The 19,096-nt window shown below is 41.6% G+C and overlaps 1 protein-coding gene across 5 annotated transcripts in view; it reads left to right on the forward strand.

The window, feature by feature from the left end:
• Positions 1 to 18,237, forward strand: part of CRIPT (CXXC repeat containing interactor of PDZ3 domain) — a 65,421-nt gene extending 47,184 nt beyond the window's left edge. Inside the window, exon 6 of one of the 5 annotated variants that reach the window (XM_080588266.1) lies at positions 18,067 to 18,237. In XM_080588266.1, coding sequence (XP_080444392.1) covers positions 18,067 to 18,086 — 20 coding nt within the window. In that variant the 3' untranslated portion in view covers positions 18,087 to 18,237. Of the gene's footprint in view, positions 1 to 808; positions 933 to 7,902; positions 8,007 to 11,979; positions 12,006 to 16,895; positions 16,919 to 18,066 lie in introns of those variants that run through there. The other 4 variants (XM_080588268.1, XM_080588267.1, XM_080588264.1 and 1 more) reach the window with 4 other exon arrangements.
• The last annotated feature ends 859 nt before the right edge of the window (positions 18,238 to 19,096 follow it).

Genomic DNA, 19,096 nt, shown 5'->3' on the forward strand with positions numbered 1-19,096 from the left:
TCCTGAGACAAGAAACTACATAATCATGAGGGGAAAAAAAAAAAAAAAAGCAGAACTAGAAATTCCAGCACCAAGGAGGAATTTCAGAGATTTGGGAACACAACTGAATAGCTGTGAAAGTTCATATCTAAACTAGCTATCTTGACAGTATCTACTACAAGTGCACTGCAAGAATTAAGAGGACAACAACAACAACAAAAGAAACACTCAAAATGCATTATTTGTGGCTGTTGAAAAACTGAAATCTCTGCTGTGACACAACCTGTTAAGTTTTAGCATTTTGTGCCTTTAAATCAGAATGAGAAACTAATGCAACCCATCCAGAAACTCAGCTAACAATCTTCCAGCAACTCACCACCAAAGTTTAAAAAAAAAATAAAAATTGAAGGCAGAGTTAAACAAACTGAAACACTGACAAAACTAAATGGATTCCCAGTAATATGAAAAAGAAAGCCAAAGTAATATTCCAGATGGAGATTATTTGGAGTTAGAGCAGTGAACTGTATAAAGCTAAAGGAATTGTAATAAAGAATGAAAATGAAGCTTTGGCTATTAAATGGAGGGGATAGGAAACTGTACCACTGAGAGATGGGTGTGTTAGGCAGCAATGAGAAATGGGATACTCTTTGCAAGAGATCAGTTCCCAAGCTGACAATTCTGCAAAAGCAAAACAAAACCAGCAAGGCTTCCTAAATATCTCATCATCCATATTGGGTTATGAAAGCTGACTTGTGCATGCACTAAGATTTGACATCAGGAAACAGAAAACAGGTAAAATAAATCCCTCTGTTCCTCTCCTACTCTGCAGGCTGGCCAGCAGAACTTCTTTGAAGTACTGACCCTGGGAGCCTTCTGCTGTGCTAGTGAAAGCTTAAAGAGGACTCCACTTCTCGGGGAGATGGGCGCTGCAGAAGCTTTGCACTGGAGCCCAAGTCCCTGCAAGCCTAGTGATGGTATCCAGTGAACATTTACCAATTTCCTCTTCACTTTTAAAGATGATGGGATAAGGGATAAGGAAAGCATCTGGGGCGAGAGAGTGAGTTAGAAAAGGGCTGCCCAGTGTCATCAGAAGTAACCATAGCCAAGGGCTCAGGTACTTAGTGGGGCTTCTGAAGTTCTGCACCCTGGCTGGCCAAACAGACAGTTCAGGTCAGCTGGCCACAGCAGCTGGGAGAAGGATCCCAGGCACTAATCTGCCATGCTTGAGGGCACCAGGACACCCGAATCTTTCTTAAAGCCACAAAAGCTTGTTGTGAATGTGTTTCACTTCAATGTGATATTAAGCTGCAGATGACATTTACACTTAGAGGCTTCTGCACAGCTTGGTTTCGGTCTGATCTCACCTCTCTTTATCAGAGACCATGTCCAACCCCATGTGCTCCAGCTGGATCTTCCACGGCATTCTCAGACAGCCTACGGCCAAGTTAAGTATTGAACTGGGGGACTGGCAAATTCTTTTTCCTGCTAAGGACTGAAAGCCTTCTGAACACCTTTAGCAGGTCAGAACTTGACATATGTCTTAATATTATCCAACAATAACCAGAAAAATAAATAAAGTCTTTGTTGACAAGCAGTCTGAAATAAAATCACAAGTCACACTGAGGCTTGAATCCCACTTCCTTCTCCCTTGTAGTTTCCCTTGCCCTGAACTCTGAAATCTGGATGTCTGCTATTTCTGCGCCAGCCTCCATTTCTTTAGCCCATTACTGTTGTTGGCTGCTTCTCCTTTAGTTTTTACACCCAAGTTTCACTCTCTCTGCCCATCCTGGTTTTCACTCTCACAAGAGAAAGCAGACTAGATCAAAGTCCTTCTGACAGAAATGAGTCCAGGTCAAAGGTTTAGCAGTTGGAACTGCTAAATATCGTGGAGGAGAAGTTTATATGCAAAACATCAATTATATGTGGTAAAAATATGAACTGAGATGTCACTGACTCTTCAGAAGTCACTGAGATCCTTGTATTGATATGTTCTGGTTTAACTCCTAGGAGAAGGGAATATTTATATTTAAAGCCTTCTGTTTCTATATTGTTTCTTAAGTTATATTTATTGCTTGACAGTGAAAAATTGATCTACACCTGTTATATCTAAGTCTCTTAACAAGTTTGAAATATACCAGAGTGGAACATCTATTTGACATTTAAAAGAATGAGACAGTTGTGTACTGTGCTTAACTGTGACGCTGTCAATCAGCTCTTTTTTGTGTATCATAGGCGGTGCTCACAAACTGTGTGAAATGTTTTCTAGACACAAAAGGAATGCAGTCCTGACCTTTAAAAAAAGAGTTAAGTCTGTGTAGTTTGCTTGCATATTTGGTATGTTTATCTGCTAAGACATATTTAGCACAGTCCTAAAATTGAGACTCTTATCAGAGCTAATGTAGAGTGTGAAGTAAAATTCAGTGCAAATGTCCCTAAATTAAACTGTATCAGACTTTTTTATCCCTAGTTTCTGTGACATGTTCCAAGTGGGTGGCAGTCAGACGTGATTATAAGTCACTCTTTTCTGTTCTCTGACTTGAGCACTATCCAAGATAGATGGTGGGCACCTCCAAAATAGCTTATCCACTCACCTCAAAGACTTTAGGAAGACCTTAGATTCACTGTCGTTCTATAAGACTTACCTGGCAAAATCCAAAAACTGTCTTCTCATATCAGTTTAAACTCTGTCATTTTTCACTTCTTTGCAATTTGAGAAGGCTTTGGCAGCAGCAGACTGGAATTATCTTTTGCAGACTCAGGAAGATGGTACTAGACTGTGTCATTCTCAAATCACATCAGAGGTTTTTTTTTTTTGTTGTTATTTTGTTTTTTCAGGAACAGCACTAGAAACTTTTTAAAAATGAAAGTTATTGTCATTCGTGGGGGGACATCCCTATTCCTGCTGAGTGGATTTTAGACACTTTTTGTTGGATCAAATTCTTCTATCTCTCATTAACTCACAGAGTTCTATTAATATTGTCATAAGGACAGTGTATTGCACTCTTGATCTGCAGAAGGCATAGGCGAGGTAGGCACAGACTTGCAGTTCCTCTTGCACGGTTTACAGGATCTTGTGAAATGGTCCAGCAAATTCAGGCTGAAGTAATAATACAACAGTTAACAGAAGGTGTTGGGTACACAAAAACCGAACAGTGGGCTGTATCGACTGCACAGAGACAAAAGGCCCATTAGGAAGGACGGTTAAGAACATATAAATGCATTTCAAACAAAGATCCTAAACCTGGTGAAATGTGTGCAGATGCTTAACATTTTGCTTTGTGAGTGGCTCTATTTAAATCAATGGGGCTCTTTGCAGCATGTAAAACTTGACACATACATAAGTCTTTTCAGGATCAGGGCCAAACATTTTTTTTTTCTGAAGAGTGTGACTTGCTTGGAGACATTCCAGAGGAAAAAAAAACATGTGGGGCTTTCTATAAAATTGTTGGCACCATTCTGCTTATTAAACAGACATGAATTCACTCAAGTAAGATAAGGTCTAGACATTTATATCAAGTATGTGAAAGCTTATACCTATTTCTAAGTCAAAAAAAAATAGCAATAATACATCTGGATTTGTAGATTGCATTAATTTCTTGATACATATTTATTTAACTTAGAGTTTTGTAATATTACTTCTGTTACAGATTTTACTATCTTACCTATAGTTCTGCTACCAGGCAAAATTTGCTCTGATGGCTAATAAGGTGCAAAAACTTTCAAGCAGACTGCACGGAAAACATTTTTATTATTTACTTTATGACCTTAGATGTGGCAAAAAGTAAATCTTTTTGTCTTATTTCAAGCTAATTCAGCACTAAGTATATGAGACGGATTTTTTTGTCGATTTGTGGCTTGCGTATTGAAGAGCAATATATTCAGTTCAGGAACAGAGTCTAATTTTAGATCAGTATTGAAGGTGCTATGAAAATGAGAATGCTGGGAGTGTCAGTAGGACTTTTCAAGAGCAATCCCAGTATAGTTCTTGAACTACAATGATTGTAAGATGAGAGAAATCACAGACCAGACTTTACTGGTCTAAATGGAACCTGCCATATACCTGAAATTATCCATCCTCCAGTTGTTATCATGGACATGGCCTCAGACTGTTTCAGATAAACACCCCAACATTATAGCTCTTCAAGAAACGGAAAGAGTCATTTGCCTGCTTGGTGCTGGACCGCGTGGTGGTACATGGTGCCAGCACCCTAAATAAGCAGCCTGGGGAGACACGTGGAACATCTGGCGACAGCAGCTACTTTTAATCACACAGGCCACAGGTCACATTGTACCACAGCGCACAAAATGAGTGTCACATTTAGCAAAGCACGTTTACTTGACCACAAGATGTCCTGAGGTCAGACTTAAAAGCTTCTGCAGATGTAGACAGGAACCCGGCATGATTTTCACAAGTCCATAAGTGCTTATTTCCCATTGGTTTCTCACTAAGACCTTCTGTGTATTATTACTTTAAAAAGACTTCAGAAATATGGCATTAGCTGTCTTGAGGCATGCTGCCTTGCTTCAGCCTGCAGAAATTCAAAAGCTGCCTGTTGGGTAACTTCTTCATCTATGGCTACTTTAGGGCAGCTCTCCTCCCATGCCTGTACCAGGATCCTCTCAGGGCTCCTTGTCTGGGAACGCGGGAGACCTGGGTGAGTTGACAGGGAGTGTTGCTACATGAATCAGCTACATTTTTAATAGAATTGCATAGAAAGTTTTGAAGAGTTTTTCATCTCCTGGGGTGTGGGAACCTCTATGGATTTTTCAACAGAGATTGCTTCCCATATTTATAAGGAAAATAATAGCTTTTTCGCTATTTTGTGCATAGAAATCATCTTTGCATTTGGGGATACCTCCCCTCACCTCCCTGGTACTCTCCAGCACCCAGACTGGCCATGCCAGAAGGCATCAGACCCCTTCTCTAAGCTTACTTTACCAAGCAACTTCCACATTCCTATTTTTAAAAGTTGCACATTTTGAAGATTAGGGAACACATGGTCTTTGCAAGATAATCTCCGGTTCCTTCCCCATTCCACACAGTCACACTGCTCGGTGCCAATTTTATTGCATAGCATTGCTGAAAGGTCTGTTATAGAAATATATATAATCTATATTATGACTTCCCTGAAAAAAGATGGGACGAGGAGGGAATGTTCCCGAGGAAGTGGACTGCATTTTCAAGATCTAAGAGTATTCAGAGCTAGAAGTAATGAATACAGAGCGATGCCCTCAGAAATGCTATGCAGCATATGCGAGGATCGGCAAAGTGGCACTAGATGGCACTGTAGTAATCTTCACTCAAAAAGCCTAGGCCAGACCCAAGGAAAGATGGATTCGGGTCCAGTTCTGAATGGGCAGCTGGGATTTACTGTCTATATTTTACCTGGGTGGTTTGGGGGATTTTGATGCATATGAGACACAGCAGTCCTTCCGAGGATTCTAATACATAGCCTTCAGCAGATTGATAAGTGATACAATAGGTACAATGAAGAAGAGCATGAAAAGCTGGCTGAATATTTTCATTTCACAAGGTGAGACTACAAAGGCATCTGAGAAGCTGTTACGTTCTGTTAAATCCAAGGGAAGGATATTCAGATTCAGAGCTAAGCCCAGTACGTCTAAAACTGTCTCACTCAAAAGAACACCAAAAGTTTTGTGTGTCATCTAGGCAATTGGAGAGTTCAATGTCTGTCTGCAGGCATAAGCTGGGTGTTTGTAACTGCAGTGTTTTGTGCCTAAACAGGAAGACTTGAGTTAGTGGGCCAAAGTCAACTAGATTTTGGGACTAGCCTCGTGGGCTGCATCTTCTTGTCTCACTGAGTTAAATGCTGACTATTGACAATTTCTTTAGAAGTTTCACACAGCTGTTAGCTAACATCAAAAATTAATTGTCTTGTTCCTAAGACAATGGTCTGTTGGCTCCAACAGGTACTGCAATAAGCTGTTTTCACAGCCAGCTTTTAGAACTTGCAGAAGCAGTCTTTTTGGTAGCAATTGAGTAGTCCTGTAGCATGTATTATCAAATGCATATAGGAGAAAATAGAGCCTGTTGAAAAAAAACATGTCTGTTCTTGTAAACTGAACTGATTTAAAGTAAATTCAGGAGATTGCTGCAATATAAAGGACGGTCTATCCCAGATTTGAATTCTAAAATGTTGTAGAACCAGATTTATAAATCTTGTAAATCTTTTTAAGAAAACATCTAAGTGCAGAATATTCAGTACAACAGCAATGCAAGCTATTTTTATAATGTCATAATACTTTTTCTATTATATATTTCTTTAAGTTACATTTTGCCTTCTGTTATGCTCCAGGTTCAAATCCTCAAAGGGTAATTAGTATCTATTTCACTGGAATCAGTGGGAGTTAGTTATCTCAGCTACTCTGACATTTATGTTTTAAGGAGAGATCAGCTTGAATGTTTAAGTTTCCTCAAGTAAATCTTATTATAGTCATATAGCTACTCACAACTTAGGGATATTTCCAGCTAAAAGGCCATCTACTTGCCAGCTATAAATAAAAAAATCTAATAGTGCATTCCTTTACTACAAGAGTGGTCGTTATCCCTGTAAATAGCCCAGCTGAAGATAATAGGATTGCTTAGAAAACTGAGCATTGGAACCAGTATTATTATTTGACCATATGATTTCCTGTCACCCAGGCAATATGTTTAGGTTAACCCAAATGGGCATTCAACACAAGGAGGGTGGAGAAGAGGGGTCGTAAGAGTCAGAGCATAAAAATCTAGTAGGCACCATTGCTTCAGACAATGTCAACATACAAACTGCATAGTTTAATAAGAAAGTAAATGCCCCTTGTGCTGGAATTGGACTATTTGTCCATGCAAGACTAAAGCTGTGGTAAAGACAAGAGACACATGATGTCCAAAAACACTTCAAACTGTCTCTTTTAGTTATAAGCTACTGCTCTTTGAAACAATTCCTGTGTGGTTCTGAGCACATCCTGAGAAAATATTCTAGTTGTCCTACTTCTTCTAATGTGTACTCTAATAAGGGCTCCTTTAATCTGTGCTTTAAATCTCCTTTAATCTGGTCATTGTTTTACACTTTGAGATGTACCCCTGAGGCCTCCTCTTGCCTCAGAAGAGGCTTGAAAACAACCATAACTTGCTGCTTGCTTTTTCAGACATGTCTGTGTCTACATTCCTGGAGTCGATGTTGGTCCTGATAGACATGTCCTAAAAGCAGGCTCTATCCTAGGTGCAAAAATAGTCTGTGTAGCTGGCAGCGAAGCATGACACTCACCGAAATGCTCTCTGGTGAAGCGAAGGTCTGACGAGACATGTGGTTAGTAGTTCAGCCCATTTTGCAACCCGAGTGACTTAACCAAAGTCAATCCCATTTGAAGTCCACAAGAGCAGCTAGAGAAAGTTCTGAAAAAACTTCCCGAACGGTGCGGTATGGCTCTGGGAAACAGAAGCAATGCCCCAGAGCTCCCTGCTAGCACTCCAACAACACGGGGCGACGCACAAAGGGTGGAGCAGGGCCTAGCCTTTCCTCGAGCAAGCACAGCCACAGCAGAGGTGCATCGCTGCCCAGCTGTGCAGGCTTGGGAAGAGCTACGTGCTTGGTCAGTGCTAATGACATGGCCAGACCAGTGGGTGTGGGTACGTGGCTGTGTGACGTGGGGGATCAGGAAGTTTGTCTTACCTAATCCTATACCTGAAGGCCAGGTGTCCTGCCCGGTCACCTAGGCTTCCGTTGTGTCAGTGATGAGGTAGGGTAATACATCCTCTTCTAACCTAGGAGTTAAAGCCTAGAAAAAGAAAACTAGTTTAGAAAATGAATAGCTACCACTTAGGTGAACATGTGATAAAAGCCTCCCTGCGTGCTTAAAAATAAGTCATCAATAAACAGTCTGAAAACACAGCACATTTAAAACAATTTCCTTCCCTTCTAGGTTTGAAATCCACAACTAATACTTTCTCAGCTTCTCTGATTTTTTTTTTTTTTTTTGACTGGAGCCTCTTTCACGTGAGGAGAGGCTGAGAGGGGTGAGGCTGCTCAGCCTGGAGAAGAAGAGTCTCAGAGGGGATCTCCTCAGTCTGCACAAACACCTGGTGAGAGACAATGAAGGAGGCAGGCTCTTCTCAGTGCTGTCCAGTGACAGGTTGCCCAGAGAGGTTGTGGAGTCTCCATCCTTGGAGATACCCAAGCTTGTAATGTCCAATCTGTAGTAAATCCAGACAGCTCTGGAAGAGAAATAAGTGCTGATTTTAACATTAATCTAGTTGATCCTAACATAAATGACACTGGATTTACATGATTTGTATGTTTATTAATATTCCATCCCTTTTGCTCTCTATTTGTCTTTAATTTTCATTTCTACAGCTCTTCTTAATTACAACTTTAGTTGTATTTCCCAGTTCATATTTTTCCTTCGACACACACACACAAAATCCCAAAGACATAAACGAATACACCATATTTTCTATGTTTCTTGATGGAGATTAAAAAAAAAAAAAAGACATTCTCTCTTTTTTTACTACCTTCATGCTTTTGATTACTTATTTATATTTATCTATACACACATGCACACGCACGGACACAGGATCATTTAATTTAAATCATTCGGGTGTTTTGACATTGTATGAACCATTTCAACGTTTTTTTCAATCTTTATGTTTAGCTGTCAGCAGTAGCCACTAACACTGAACATTGCTAATTATAATCAGATTTTTATGTAAGAAATCTAGATCCTCAGCCTTACATCACTGACCATCAGTGTTCTGAGATCACAGACCAAGTTCAAAACTTCTTTGCCAAAAGTGTGGGAGTCTCCACGGGGACTGAAGGCACCAGCCATAAGATCGCCCAGCTCCTGGCAGGTTCTGCCACAGCAGGAATATGGCCTGTGCAGACTCCAGGGGACTGCTTGGCTGCTTCAACTTATACTAAGATCTTGCTGACAGTCAGGTGTCCCCAAGACCTGGGGAACAAACAGAAGTTTTAATGCAACTACACAGGTCTCAGACCTAAATTTCAAAAAACTTTGGCCATGCCTTTTGAGTCTTTACTTGTTTGCACCTCAATTTCATTCTAAAACTGACGAAGATGTGCAAAAATGCAACCCTGTTTGTTCTGGTGTTAGATCTGCACTACCTGTAGCATTTTAAAAGCTGCATCACTCCTAGGGTGGCAGAGTCACCCCACACAGATGTACACAGAGGTCTCTTCTGAGGACGCAGGAGGCAGCACGGATAGCTGAGATACACATCCTTTTGCTTATCCTCTTACCAACAAGCAGTGACATCTGCAGATGAAAAGTGCTATACCAAAAAAAAAAAAAAAGGGGCTTCCATGTTGAATCTTGCAAAGCACGGAGGCAGATCTTGTAGTACAGAGTACGATCACAAGGACCGAGTACTGAAATGCAAACCTGGAGCATATTGGAGTGGCATTAACTGGATTTCAGCCCAACCTTTTCCTACTGCTGCTGCTGTAGCCTGGAAAACTATGCAAATGCATTGCTGCTGAAGAAAGGAGGAAAAACTAAACAAGCCCAGACAACAGAAGAGCCAGCTCACATTTGTATTCTGCCACAGTGAAAGAAACCTGACCGTTCGGATGAAACAGGCACAAACGAAGGGCTCACAGGGAGTATAGCTGGTTGAGTAGGAATGGCTCTAATCTCCCAACAGTGCCACAAATCCCCTTTGAGAAAATGAATTCTGGAACACTTCAAATTTTTAACTGTTATTCGTTTTCCACGGAATAGTACTGTGCCTCAGGCCACTCTAATAACATTCCTGGCTTGCCCTGCTGTAACGATCTGTAAAAACTCATCCAGTCAGATGATTTGGGTTTTAATATCAAGTTGCTTGGAGAACATTCGTGGTTGGAGGTGCGTAATAATATGTTTTATTATTGCCATAAAAAAAAAATCTAGAAGAGAAGTGGTTTGCCTTTGCCCATTGGGGAGGTCTGGTTTGTTATTACATTCAGTGCCATGATAATTAATGACTCCTCAACCAGCACTAAAAAAGTGTTCCCTGGCTAAAATTTTCAAAAGTAATTAATGATTTGGGGTTTCTTTGCTTTTATGTGTTTGGTTTGAAATACCTTAAAAAGGGACCTGGTTTTCAGAAAAGCTAAGCACTGGCTTTCCGAAATTGTCTACCTCATGCTCAAAACCTTCAGCCCATGTCATTTTAAGGTCACAGTGGATGCTGTTTACTGGTAACAAAAATAAAAGTATGTCAATTCACAAGTTAGTAATAGAGCCCCAGAGTAGATTTACAGATCACAAATAAATACATTTCAAAGGAAAATATTTTCAAATGATACCTTCCTTGCACTTGCAAGAGGAGAATTCGAGACTCTCAGGATGAATGGAAGCTACTTAATGAACAGCATGTAAGCAAAAGAGGGTAGACAGGGGACCGGTTCTAGCAGTTGTTTTGTATTGCTTATTAAAAGAAAGATCAAGACCACATCCTGCAGTCTTGGGTCATGCTTGGACATGTCAGAGTACTTTTGAATGTCACTGTATGGGCTGTGCCTGCCTGAAGCTGTCCTGGAGCCTGGCTGTCCTTTGCCCAGCAGGAGGAATCACCATTAACTCCCGTGCGAAGTGGAGGACTGCAACTGAATCAGAAAGCCGATGTTTCAGCCGTGGTGCCAATGCTCATTCAGGGTATGCAATAATGGAGAAAGGAGCACCACAGATGTCCTTATTTCATCCACCCATATGACTCAGCTTCAGAACAATCCAGAAAGGCTTCTAGCTCTTCCCCCAGCTCAGCTGCACCAGCGCAGGCAGTAGAAAGCAAAGAGCTGAAGGAGAAAGCAAGTAACTGCTTCCAAGCTCTTCCTCTGCCAGTGTTTTATTTCATTCCCTGCTGCTTCCAGTCATGTTCAGTTAGTCCAGATGAAAAACCTGCTTTGGATCTACGTCTCCCAGTCTTGGTCCCACACAGTTCAGCAGCCTTTCCTTTTCTTTGAGGGGCAGTCCCCAGCCAGGGCAGGTGTGCTGGCTGTTCAGGTCAACGTTGCAAAAAGCTTTCTTCTGATACCTGAAGTTCTCGTATTTAAGTGCAAGTTTGCTTTCTATTCATTTGGGCAAGGTACAACTTTTGGTCCTGTAAATTTAGCGGGTATGCTTGCAAGCTACTGGATGACCATGCTGCAGCAGATTTTGTGTGGAGGCAACAGCCAGAGGCCTGTGAGGGCCAGCTAGCACTAGCTCAAGGTGCCCAGCTACACGAAGCCAGCTGACCTGCTGATGGGGTTATTTAAGGCTCCACACTTGCTGGAGCTTGCTCCACCTTCCCCAGAATTGTCGCTTCTGTTCTGTAGAGGTCCCTCTTCCCAGATCCCATGATTTACGTAGCACATGCTCATCATCCTTTTTGCTTCAAGGTATCCTTTCCTGACAGGATTTATCCACAGATGCCAAGATTTCCTCAACAGGATAATGAAAGTACTTATTTGTTTTCTCCAGCTATCTTTCCTTGATGATATCTTAGATTTTCCATCATTGATTCTCCTCCTCCTCCTGGCTGAAGGAAAGAGGGGTGTTTGTCTAGCTCCAGCCTGAAGAGAAAAGGCCTGGAAGACAGGAGGCAGCATCGAACGATCACACTTCGATGACTGCCCTGACTTCCATGGGCAGACCTTGGGCTGTGTATTACTGTGGGCTAGAAGAAGCACTTTTTCACTCTAGCCTAGGAAAGTCCTACCACTATAGCTGCACCACGATTCTCGCAGACACAGAGACTTCTGGACACAGAGTAGAGATGTTGGGTCTGCGGAGAAGCCTGCTACATCAGCCGAAATTGAAAGGGTACTGCTTTGCTTTGCTGAACTCCAATTCAGTTTTACCACTCCTGATGCACTAACTGAGGTTTCGTATGTGATTGATGAGATGCTAGGAGCAAGGGGAAAAATGTGTGCCTTGCCTAACTTCATGTCCCGTCATGAAGTACTGTTTGGAATAGAAAAAAAGTTTGATTTAAGCTTGCATTTGCTTTCTCAGAATTGCTCTAGGGTGGAGACGGGATAAACCCTGGAGAAGGGAGTGGGCAAAGGAGCTCGGAGCCAGAGCTGCAGAGCTTGCAAGGGTCAGGCAATTTCTCACGCAGAGCCACGATCGATCAGCAGCCCGCTGAGAAGCAAGGAGCAGGGCGAGGTGGGCTAGGGCAACGCGCTCCGTGCGGCAGCTCAGGGCTGCTTCGGCCACCACGGCGGCTCACAGCCCAGCAATGGGCAGCGTCACCCAGGAGCAGCGGGCCGGGGGCGCCGTGCAGGGCATGCCCAGCAGCGCGGCATTGTTGGCAGAACACACAGCTGCTGGCGGCAAGCCCGGAAAATAAACATCAAAAGATGAAAGCGGGCCAACGTGGGAGGCAGCAGCCTGCTCGGTTTCCAGCCTCTGATCACCTTCTTCCAAGCCCTGCCTCCCCACCGTGTCCCCTTGTCCACCACAATGAATGGATCGCTGCCCTCCTTCAGGAAAACGAATTGCCTTCTGGAAAAGGGGGATTGCCCAGATGTTTCCCCGGAGAACTGCTTTGCATTGAAGGGCGTGTGCACATCCTGAGAAAGGACGTGATCTGATTTCTTTTAATAGACACATTGTACCCCCATAGTCTAGAGCATCCACAGTTGTCCATGGCTTTCTCATATCCTTCTCAGAGTCTTGCTGACACAGCTTTGTAAAACGTCCATACTAACACATTGGTCCCGAAAAACCACGGCAAGTAGCATCATGTGCTGAGATCTCAGTGTTGGCCCCTTGCACCACTGCTTCCTCCCAGAACCTAAGCAGATCCCCCAGCTCTCAGTGCCAGGTCGGGTATGTGGTGGATGAAGCCTGAGGAAGATAACCACGATATCTGTCCTGCTGGGCTCTAGCTATGGCTGAGTCAGATGCAGATCTGAGTTACAGTAATGTTGTTTGTATGGGTAAGTCGAGCTTATTGTTGTTGTAAGGGTGGAGTTCAGGTGGTCTGGCAGGAGACAGAAGATACACGCCTGGTATCCTAGTGCCAGAGTAAGTGCATGAATTTATAAAGGCAGGTGGTGACATCGAGAAGATGCCTGGAGATTGGCACTTGTGGTACAGAGAATGGAAGGAGGACAAGAGAGTGGTAAAAGGGCCTGGGAAGTGATAGAGAGAGACATGGTTCTGCTGGAATAAAACTGTGCCAAGTCTTACACAGCACACAGAAATCAAGTTACCCTTCCAAAAGATCTTGAACAGCTTTTTATTGACATGACTTTTTTCCTTGAAGTGGCCATGGCATTTATGATTCCTTTCTGGATGTACTAAAACTATTTTTTAGGGAAATTAACATATTTTCTCCAGACTTTGGAGATCTTTGTATTTGAAATATTGTACTAATAGAGAAATTGCATGCTTTTAGGAACGCTGCATCTATGTCTGACTCCATTTCACAGACATCCTGAAAAAAGAAAGATCAACAGTGCTGGGTCTCACAGTCCTCATTTTTTTTTCCAAATTAAATAAAAAAGCTTCCCAAGCCTAATGAGTCATGTTATTTTGCAGACATGAGTGAATTCTTCTCTATCACTCAAGCTGATGAATGGCAAGAAAGAATTATTTGGATTACCAGTTATTTGTTCTAAAAGTTATATATATTTATTAACACTGTGGTGCTGTTGTCCCCCACATCCAATACAAATACACCTCAGGTCTCATTCCAATATAGCAATGACTTTTCAATTGATAGATAGGGATACTCCTGTTTACCTTTCCTGATTTTAATAAGACGTTTGAGATGGAGAACCCTGAAAAATAAATAAATGTGCAAGAATACAAAAACTAACATTGTGAATATGAAAAAGCAAAAGTAGTGTTTCTGATAAAAACATAATTACTTGGATTCTAAACTAAGAAAGAGACAAAGAACTTTGACTTCAGTACATTGGTACCCGAGGAATGGAGCTGATGGAGGCGCGGTAAGCAAAGTGACAACAGATAAGAGGGTTCTCACACGATTCTCCTGCATGCCCCCACAGGGGGTCTTTGACAATGGACTGAACCATTTACTAACAGGTTTGGAAACACTACAGCATATTAGTTTCGACCATATTACTCTGGGATATTATATCTTGGTTTGATTGTTACTTTTCTGAGAAATACAGTGAGGGAGTTCATTGCATATATCAAGCAGATGCTTTATATATTAGCAGAGCTTAATGTGCTGTTGAATAGAAGACTAACAATTTACATTCCCTTCTGAGATGTGTAAATAATTACACAGAAGACAATGTACAAACTAATCAGGCACTTCCTTTCACCCACTGAAGTTAGTCAATACGCTTTAATGAATGGTTACAAGATAAGACCTTGATCCTGCAAACACTTTGCCAAGTGAAAAACTGTGTGAACTGTGCCCACTGGCCAACTGGTGGATCCAGTTGCTCATGCTAGTGATAGGACTAGAGGGAATGGCCTCAAGTTGCACCAGGGGAGGTTCAGGTTGGAAATGAGGAGAAATGTCTTCTCAGAAAGAGCAGTCAGGCATTGGAACAGGTTGCCCAGAGAGGTGGTGGGGTCACCGTCCCTGGGGGTGTTCAAGGAAAGGTTGGACGTGGTGCTTAGGGACATGGTTTAGTGGGTGATAGTAGTGGTAGGGGGATGGTTGGACCAGATGATATTGATGATCTCTTCCAACCTTAATGATTCTGTGATTCCATGTGTATAATAGCTTCTATGTTCATGTAAAGGATATGTTATACAAATATGGAGCATACGTCTGTGCCTTGTCAGTTGGCAAGGCCCTGCCTCTTGGAAATTAGGAAGGGTCTCAACTTCAACAGCCTCTTCCTTAGCATCAGTACATGTTTGTCTCTTTCCTCTACCCAGCCACTGATTCCCATGAAACCTAGTGGAAATGTCACATCTCTGATACTTTACTTCTTTGTCAAGAGCAGTTAAATTCTCATTGAAAAGTTATCAGTGGGCAGTCGGCAGGCACATGGGTGGGACAGAAGTGGAGTTGCGTTAGTGCATAATCGTATCAGGTGTCACTAGCCCTCAAAAAGATAGAAGAAGCAAGTTTCTTTAATATAAAAATCATAGAGGTGTCTAAGAAACTCAAGCTTCTCCTTGGTCTTTGCCGTGATGACAGTAAAGTGATATAAAAAGAGATAAATACCAATACACCTGCCTCCTTCCTGCACTTCTTGGCACAAGACTGTGTGGTTATCACTGACCTCTCTACTAGCAACAGGTTACTCTCAGATTTCTGCCTCTCCACTGCCTATTCTTTGTCCCTAGCCCTTGTCCACAGTCACCTCTCCAAGTACAGGGTAGCTAAAGGTTGGGCCGTGCAAGGTCACACTCGCTCTGTGAAAGTACACTTTCTCTGCTCTTTTTGCTGCTGCTGCTGGGAACTACCTTATACTCCTATCGATTAAAGAAGCTTTTTGCTTTAAGGCTCACAAAGGAAATAATGCACTTGATTTTATTTGAGAGCTGCAAAGTCAGGAAGGAATTCCCTGTTCCTCTAGTTGTTGCTTGGCAAGAGATGAAGAATGCTAAAGCTTCTGGGAGCGCCAGCGAAAGCTAGCTGAAGGGCAGCCAACCCATCCTAGCTTGAAAGATTCAAAGATCAGAAGGGACAATCTCAGTAATATGTAATACAGACCACAGGGGTACCAGAGTTTACTCTTGTTTATACTACAGCATAGCGTTTTGGTAAACAGTCTTGATTTTAGTGGTGGAGAAACATCACACAATGCTATGTGTGCTGTTCCAAGCTGTTGAAAAGGAAGAGCTTTGGGTTTGGTCTGAATTTAATGAGGTTAAACTTCCAGATTATCATTCTCTTTACACCTTTACGTGATAGATACTGAAAAGCCTTCACTACCAAAGTCTGCTCCTTGCATATTTACCTGCACACTGCAATCAAGCCACCTCATGACCTCTCCTTTGGTTAAGTAAATTGCTCGAGCTCCTGGTATCTCACAGTACGAGGGATGTGTTCCAATCTGTAGTCATCTGAAGGCTACTCTGTGCATCCTCTCTAACGTGTCTTAGTCATTACCTCAGTGCAGTGATTAGTCTTTACTCTCCTATTTGAAAAATTCATTGATTCAGGTTCATGTTGGATGCAGTGATTTAAACAGAGGGTGAGACAAATATAAGTCATGCAAAATATAAAGTGAGTCTGCCATGTAGGTGGTGCAAGCATGCAATACTACTGCCAGGCAGCAGGAGCAATACAATAGGCCCTGCAAAGCCATGTATTCCTAATTATTCGAAGTACAATGTAAAGGGATTTTTTGGAACTAACTTGTTCTCTTTTTTCACTGCAATCTTTTTTTTTTTCTTTTTCAAATGAATGAGGAGAATGTACATATGTGTTTGCCTTAGTGATGGTGTACAGTCTGCGTACAAAGGCATATAGACATGATTGATGTCAACATGTTTCCCTGTTTCTAGCCAAGCTGGCAGCACCAGCTTATTCTGAAAGAAAGGAAATTGATTTCCACCCATTTACAGAAAATCTAGTTTATTAACAGTGGATCAGACAAAAAGAACTGTTTTTCAAAGCTTGCTAGAACATGCAGGGAAGGAAATAGCCATGATTTGGCTACTGGCAGCTCCACAGCTGCATGGCCAGACCCGTACCACCCACGTCACAGCGTGCAGCAAGCAGCACTAGCACGGGGCAGGGAAGTTACAGCCCTCCTGGGTGAATCAGTGACCAGCTTATCTATGAACTCAGAATAAAAGCACAACCTTCTGATATGTAATAACTAGCTGCATAAAAACTGGGGAAATGCTTACAAAACTTTAATGTGTATCTACTCTTCAAAGTGAGCTAGACTGCCCTAGCCATGGCACGCCAGATCTGTGCTGGTTAATTTGCTCTGTTCATCATCTAGAGCTACTTGAGATGTGTTTTCTTTACCCCACAGTCAGATGAAAATAAGCTACCGCATGAACAACTTGTAGTATGACCGGCATTATAGAAAGAAAGAGCTCAATACCTGTATTTTGCATGCTGTGTCTCAGGTGAGTCTTTTGCCTACCTGTACTGCAAATTGTATTTCCCTTGGCAGTGCCAAAGACCATGCCAAAATTCTCCAGCTCAAACATATTTATTTCTTGTAGATTTGTATGAGATAATTTTTACTTTCTAAAAAGCTTGATCCCACAGTCATTACACCTTTGGAACTTCGAGGCTGCTGTTTACTTTTGACTTTTTTTTCTCCTCGTATCTAACACAGCAGTGAGAGACTGTTTTAACTTATATATGAACAATTTAAATTTAGGAGAACATTGAACTCTCCCTGCTGCTGTCATTGACAGCTAACGTGAGATGTCTAGCTTGAGAACTAACAGAAATGGTTATTACTGAATGGAGAGTAATTGCAAGGAAATCTTTGCATTTGAATCCCCTGTGGGAGCCAGTGCCATAATTTGATGGACAAACTCTCAGACAGAATAAAGACCCATAATTGATCCTCAATAACAGGAAGGATTTTTATTGTAAAACGTCTGTGTGGTTAAATAAGAAATCACAGGAGAAATTAAGTTACTCGCAACAGAAATCCCTTGATGATAAATGCTTTTTGAGACTCTGCACAGACACAAAAATTTCATTCAAATACATGAAAAAAAATTAAAAGGCCTGATCCTTTATTCTCTTGACTCTCTAAATTCTGAAACACGTGTAAGTCTAAGTTTAATTTACATCTGCAATTTTGATCAGTTAGTGCTTAGTGCTAAAGAATGCTTTTGTGGAAAAAAAAAAAAGAGTTTAATTAACTTGCGTTTCTATGAACACTGCAGATATTTTGGAATTTCCAATATAAATAACCAAAGCAGCATAAAACAAGACTTGAGACTTTGGATTAGGAAATTTTCCTCTCTTTTAAAGCAGCACGCTATTATCTTTCTTTTCCTCCATCCCACCATCAGATTCCCCAAATGAAACATAAGGTAATAAGAATGAAGCAGTTGATTATTTCTCTCTATTCAGTTGCTAGTTATTTGCCTGAGCAGCAAGCCATAATGGAAGATGTTTTTATTAAATGAAGAAAACTGTTGATCTTAGGTTGCCAAATCACTGTATTTTCTTTTCAGCTGTTGTGGTGGAACAGTAATGCAGGCCATGGGAAATAACAATGGGAGCAACAGTCCCTGTGGAAAGGAGACCATGATGTTCTGCTCTCAAATTCACTCTGGGTAATTATTTCATCAGTGCTGTCCTCAAAAAGCAAGAGAACCTGCTCCAAAGTGCTTTCAAAGTCAAGGCGAGGGAGGAACGTTGACAGAGAGAGGTAGCACTTTCTCTTAAACCAAGTAACACAGCTGAAGGAAAAAAAAAAATCCAACAAGCTTTCAGCAAGACAAAATCCAACAAACCTTCTGCAAGGAAGAGGCAGAGTGCTTCCCTGTGTGGATGCTCTGCAGAGACTGCCTAGTCCATCACAGATTTCCTCTGAATAACTATTTTTTATTTTGTACTTTTGGAAGGGAGAAAAGTAAGTAAGATAAGCTGCTAACTTTCCTTTCTGTTTATGCACAGACATCAAAAGCTGGAGCAGGCCATCTGCTGTCAGTAGGTTTGGCAGAGAGGGCAGGTAAAATCCAGTCTGCAGCCTGCATGCTTTGTACCATTTCAGTTACAATTCTAGGTGCGAATGACAATTTGTAAAGCTGAAATTGTGTTTTGGAGTGTATTAAAATTGAGAAAAGAATCATAGAACAATTAAAGTTGTAAAGATCCTCAGAAGGTCATCTGGTGCAACCCTCTCCTATAATGGTGGATTTACTTGACAGCCTAAACAGGCTACAGCTATGCTACTTATACTGTACTGTACGGTGCAAGCTCTTTAGACAAATCATGTTGTGTAGTAGCAGCTTCATACCTATCCTCTTCGGTCTGCCACCTAAAAAGCAGCTGTGTGTGGCAATGGTCAGTTAACAGGAAGATTTAAAGTCATTATGCTAGTCTTGCACTTTTTTACTTACTGAGGACAAGATAAGCTTTCCTTCCTTTCTTTTTTACCCTTTTCCCTTTCTGCTATTTACCGAAACGTTGATATATAATGTATGAAAACACATTGTGTATATCCTTGCCTTCTGTACTGTTAAAGCAGCACAAATGAGT

This window comes from Anser brachyrhynchus, assembly GCF_964034855.1.
Source record: "Anser brachyrhynchus genome assembly, chromosome: 3".
Classification (NCBI taxonomy): Eukaryota; Metazoa; Chordata; class Aves; order Anseriformes; family Anatidae; genus Anser; species Anser brachyrhynchus.